The following is a 6,134-nucleotide window of genomic DNA, read 5'->3' as shown; positions in this document are numbered from 1 at the left end:
TAGGCTTGTGACATCACACGAGCCCTGCGTCCAATCAGTGCTGGTTTCTGTCTCCACGCCTTTGGACCAAACAAGCAATCAACAGGAAGTGGGGGCAGCCACAGCGCTCACTTCCTGTTGATGAACTGTTTTTTTGGAAGGTGGGGAGACAGAAGCCTGTGCTGATTGGATGCGTAACTTGCATGACATCACAACCCAATGTGAGCCCCGGCACCCCTGGAAGGGTGTTGGTACGAGAAGTGAGTAGAGATGTTATTATTTTACCTAGCGGAAACATATAGTGTCTTTTGACATTTGTGAAAACATACTGCTTTATTGTGCAATGTCTTATATATGCCTTTCACTCATAGCATAATTTCCTTTTTGCCTGTATGGATAGCTGATGGTATTTTGAATTATTCCCTTATACTAAAATTAAGTCTTCCTTTTTTCTCTACAAATATCTATACTCTGAGATGTAGTATTTCAGCAATGTGAACAGGTGGATGCAGAAGGGGTCAGAATGCATTATTACTAAAAGGCAGTTCAGAAAGAAGCGTCTATAATTAGCCTGTATCACAGTTTGTGTGACAACTCTCCGTAGATTGGTAGGAGGGATCTGCTTTCAGAGAAGGGGTAAAAAAGGGAGGGAGAGAAAGAAGGAGAGGGCTGGAAGATTGACACGACATGTGCTGGGGAAACCACTGGCTTCATCCCAAAAGTATCACTGACTCATGGTAACAAGTGGTGAAGGTCCCAGAAGAGTTGAGAGCAGCCAGGATCTCCACTCCTGCTGTTTGCTTTCCTACTTTTGATACAAGGGACAGAAGTTGTGATGGAGATCAGATAATTATACCTGCAGAATAAGACAAAGAAGTATGGGGAGCGACGACCATATCATCATCACCCTATCCGGAGAGGGTCCCTGGGGCTTTAGACTACAAGGGGGAGCTGAGAAGAGCTTACCTCTCCTTGTGTCAAAGGTATGCGCTTGTTTTCAGGCCTAACACCACAAGGCCAAGTGGTATCATGCAAACCTCATCAAGTTACCACCCTATCTATGGAAATGGTTTGCTCTGTACATCATACTAATGGTATTGATTATATATGTTTTTGAGAATAGCTTCTGCTCTTTTGCACAACTCTGCAGAAGATGCATGCTCCATCCATATAAAATAGGAGAAAGATTATTGTGTATCATGACTATTCTATACAATAGCCCCGCAGCCCTGGTATTGGGACTTGCTGTTTGTACAGATGCTAGATTTTGCTTACTTAGTTACTGACCCTTTTTTAGCACATCAAGACTGCCAAGAGGAGGCATAATACTGGCACCTTCTGGTGGACGGTCAGAAATCTACTTACAATGTATATGAATTACTTGCCATCATTTACGTTTTTTGTATTTGTTTTAGTTATACTCGTGGTGAATACATAGTGTTTTTGGGGCTCTTTGGTAGGGACTTGGTAAAAAAAAAAGTTCTGAGGGTCAATTTATACTTAAAAAAATGGCAGTCATAGATAAGTATATAGGTGTATAGTCATTTAGGTATCTATAGGTATAGCGCCTGCTGTGGGCTTTAAGGTTGACGGTGGCCACCTAGATACACGAACATTGTACCTTTTCGTAGAGAATAACAAGTTCCCGGCTTTCTACGATCCATACCTACTATCCGAGGTTTTTTATATATCATTCCATATTTTCAGTTATTGCTGCTGTTTCAATCCCTAGTTAGCAAATGTTGGAGGTCCATCTTATGGGGCTCTATAGATTCTATATGCTCCTGCATACATTTTATAATGCTGCAGAAACCACTATATTCAGTTGACAATTTTCAGTCACAGAAGTTTCAGAGATGTGGGTTGTGGCATTTTATTGAATATTCAGTCAGTTGTGTTTTCTTCAAAATGCAACATTTTTTCAGGCATTTTTCTCTATAGGCTTTTTTAATAAAACGTAAAAATAAGGGGAAATTTATCATTGGGCTTTGGCCAAATTTTTTTATGAAATCCCAATTTCATTGTCATAAATGCCTAGACATTTTAAGACCATTTATAATACCTTCACCAAAATTAAAACATGTTGAAAAAATAGGGAATGCTTTACCATTTTAGCATCAAGTATGATAGTTATGATTGCATTTCTACAGAAAGAATCTAAATAAGTCACATATTCTAAACAGGTCATAACTGTGTTATAAAATAGTGTAGAACAAATACATTAATGACACAACCATTTTTAACTTACATTAATAGTCGCAATTTGCACAAAATTTGTACATTTGCGACATTTGACACATTGGTCTCCCATTTTCTTCTGAATTGGGAAAAGTACCAACTAACATGTATAAAAAGTTGCAATTTGAGGACAATTTTGTATGGACTTTAGACATTTGACACATTATTCAAAGGCTCTTCTCAAACATTGTCAAGTATACTAAACCTACTTTATCAGATGCATTCCTGTAATTTGTGGAAAATGTATAATTATTGCACAACTCAACATTTCATAAGTATGTAGTGACAGCATGTAAGGGAGTTCAAGAATTCAGTATAAAGATTTGCATGACCCTCGTTCAGCGTTCATGTCCATAGTTGGTGGTTGCCGAACCAGAGACCTGCAAACTTCCTCTTACATGCCACAGCAATGACATTGTTCCTGGCCTAATCAGAAGAGGCGCTGGCAGGTAGGAGAAGGTTTTCATGATCCTGATTCAATGTCCATGTCGATAGTTGGTGGCTGCTGAACCAGAGCCCTTTAAACTTCCTCTTACACGTCATAGCAATGACATCGGTCCTGGCCTAATTGGAAGATGCACTGGCAGGTAGGAGGAGGTTTGCATGACCCTGGTTCAGCATTCATGTTGATAGTTGGTGGCTGCTAAACCAGAGCCCTGCGAACTTCCTCTTACATGCCACAGCAATGACATTGTTTCTGGCCTAATCGGAAGAGGCGCTGGCAGGTAGGAGGAAGTTTGCATGACCCTGGTTCAACATCCATGTCGGTAGTTGGTGGCTGCCGAACCAGAGCCCTTCGAACTTCCTCTTACATGTTATAGCAATGTCATCATTCCTGGCCTAATCGGAAGACACGCTGGCAGGTAGGAGGAGGTTTGCAGTGCTCTGGCTCAGCAGCCATAGCCTAATGTAGACGCCACAAGACCGGGGTCTGGCAGACCATTTTTGATAAACTCTACTGGGTTCTTTAAATATTTGGCGCAAAATACACCATTGTTATAATGGTATAAAAAGACACAAATGAAAAACACAATGAAATATCAAATAAAAACACTTGGAATTTGTTTTAAACTGCTGGTATTTTTTACATGTGTTTAAAAGTGCAGGATAAGAGCCATGTGTTGAAGAGGCCTTTGAAGCTATTTTAGTTATAAAGAAACACAAAGCAAAATTAGACATTTCCCGCAACCTACAATAAAAACATGTTCTAATGACTGCTGTGCTATAAATAAGCAGTGCATGTACTGCATTATAATGCTAATAAATATGTGCCCCGATTCAAATATACAATTTACAAATTCATATTAAAACAATTTTACGGTAAAGTAATAGTGACTTCTTTAAAATGCACCTGTCAGTAGACAGCTGTCCTTCACCCTTCTCCAGCATGGTTGTATTAATTAGACACCAACATTAGCATGTGTTAGAAGGTCGAGCTGAAGGCAAGAATGTTGGCTTTAGTGAATCAGGGCACCAAAATCAATATAATTACAAAGTCAGATTAAAGGAAACCTCACAGCAGGATTTACCCCATTAAAGTTTGAGTCCTGTGTCAGCCTTCTGTTGACTTTTTAATTATGTGTTTATTACATTATCATGTATTTGGCAAAATTAAAGCTTAATCTCTGTGTTTCGATGCTTGGACTAGGCCGGGAGCATTGTCACTCAATTCTGCACTTTGCTGGCATTATACATCCTACAGTGTGATTGACCCTCCACTCCCCCACCTTCCCTGTTTTCTCTGCAAAGCTGGTGCATGATGCCAGCAAAGTGCAGAAATTAGCGATGGTGCTCCTAGACTAGTCCGAGGACAGGAGCACCAGGATTCAATTTTGCAGCAAATACAAAAACACCTTCATATCAAAGATATCATTAATAGACTGATACAATACTTTAATGGTGTGAGTCATGCTGTCAGGTTCCCTTTAAGCCATCAGCAAAATAATTGAATTGAATGGGTTTTAAAGAATCTATCAGCAGATTTGACCTATCTAACCTATTAATGTTGACATATAGGTTACAGAATGGTAAAAAAAAAACCCACCATACCTGTCTGGCTCATATCAGATGCCTTGTTGTAGATAAATTATCTTTTATCACTTTTCTATAAATGAGCTCTTCCAGGCTATGGGGAGGATGCTGCCTGGAAGATTACTCCACCTTCAGAGATTATTTCAAATAAAAGGGATGTTACCAATGTAAGACCAGGAGCTGACAAAAGAGTAGAAATTAAATTTGTCTTCTTTCAAACACATTTTTTGCAGCTCCCTGAGCTCTGCTTCATTATAACAATATTGCAACACAGTCTTCCTGTGAGATAGAGGCTGAAGCTGAGAGTGGTCTGCAGAAGTGTCAGTTAGGACTCAGTTCCACCTGCGTTTTGCACGGACGAGTGCAATTCGATAAAACATCTGATTGCTCTCACTCTAGTACAAAACTACGGGGCAGTGTCCATCAGCAATTGATTTATCATGCCATAGTGGCATGCAGAATGAAACGCAGTATGCTGTGTTTGGTAGCGAGTCTCGGCTCACGCACCCCCATACAAGTCTATGGGAGTGTGTGAAACATCGCACTGCACTTGCATGTAATCCGAGTACAGTGCGATATATGCAGACACAGGCCGGGGAGACGATGGGGAGAAAGTTCTCACTCCCTCTTTACAAGATCGCATCACAGTCGCATGACCCTTTGCTGACACTTGCAGCAGAGGGTCATTAGCATATCACTTCCGATGCTCTTGCATTGGAAGCTATGCGCAAGTGGAACCGTACCCTTATAATCACACGCAGCTCTTCAGTGAGAGCAGAGAGCGGTCATCACACTGGTAACACCCCCTTATTTAAAATAATCTCTGGAGGTGGAGTTATCCTCTAGGCAGCATCCCTCCCATCTGGAAGAGCTCATTTACACAAAATGATTAAAGATAATATTTCCGCAACAAGGCATCTAATATGAGGCATACAAGTATGGCTTTGTCAGCATTCTATAACCTGTATGCCCATATTAATAGTTTAGAAAGGTCAAATTTGGTGACAGATTCCCTAAAAGCCACACCATGTGCCTTCATTGCCACAACAATTTTTCATTCTTTTTCTGTACAATTGTTTCCAAAATTGTCAGACAGACAAAAGTTTTTATGGACAGTTTTGAAAACTGTATTAAAACATAGAGTGATGTATGTCGATAGAAGTGAAATTATGATAATTACAGTCACAATCAACTGCAAAAGTTTCTTCAGGATGCATCAAATTTTTTTATATTGTCAGTATTTTTATGGCCAGGAATTTATGGACATTTGGCAACCTTGCCTTTTGTTAAAAGTGAAGTTAAACTCTAGTATTTCAAAGTGAGCTCTTTATAGCGTATCAACCATATATGTCATCAGTTTAGGATAGGTGCACTTTCCATTTCTAACTCATTAAGATGTTTATGCTAGAATTCAGAAATTGAGCAAAGAATATTACATTTTTGGTGTTTTTCGAGCCAGCTATGACAATATGTGATGAGAGCATGGGTGGGACAGGGCACGGCTACACCGCCCTTCAAATTCATGAAAGTTATGCCTCTTGAGTTACGTAACATTAAATGGTGTACACCTATTAATATACTGTATTAGGAACATCTTGCTCCAACGAGCCTCTTCATGAAGACTAGCAACACCAGTCTTAACAAATTGGTGCATGTGTAGATAAGTGGTTCAACTCCTATAAATTGCAGTGGTGAAAGCTGCAGGTACGCACAAGCAAACTGTCGGGGAATCTGTAGTTTACAAATAATAAAAGATAACCTAGCTCCAAGAAAATGCCATCCAGTCTGCAGGGCACCATGTTATAGAGCAGGAGGAGTGGGGTTGATTGATACATAGTTTTGTGAGAATCAATTCAGTATAATCTGTGTGTTAACCAATTAATTCT

At 39.8% G+C, this 6,134-nt stretch overlaps 1 protein-coding gene across 1 annotated transcript in view; it reads left to right on the top strand.

Annotated features, from left to right (window-relative positions):
- Positions 1-714: 714 nt before the first annotated feature.
- SYNPO2L (synaptopodin 2 like) overlaps positions 715-6,134 on the top strand; it is a 139,713-nt gene continuing 134,293 nt past the window's right edge. The window contains exon 1 of the mRNA XM_075348838.1: positions 715-962. Within this exon, the coding sequence (XP_075204953.1) occupies positions 858-962 (105 nt within the window). The 5' untranslated portion in view covers positions 715-857. The remainder of the gene's footprint in view (positions 963-6,134) is intronic.

Source organism: Anomaloglossus baeobatrachus, chromosome 5 (assembly GCF_048569485.1).
Source record: "Anomaloglossus baeobatrachus isolate aAnoBae1 chromosome 5, aAnoBae1.hap1, whole genome shotgun sequence".
Classification (NCBI taxonomy): Eukaryota; Metazoa; Chordata; class Amphibia; order Anura; family Aromobatidae; genus Anomaloglossus; species Anomaloglossus baeobatrachus.
The sequence above is the reverse complement of the archived record's forward strand: the minus strand, read 5'-3'. Positions and strand labels throughout refer to the sequence as shown.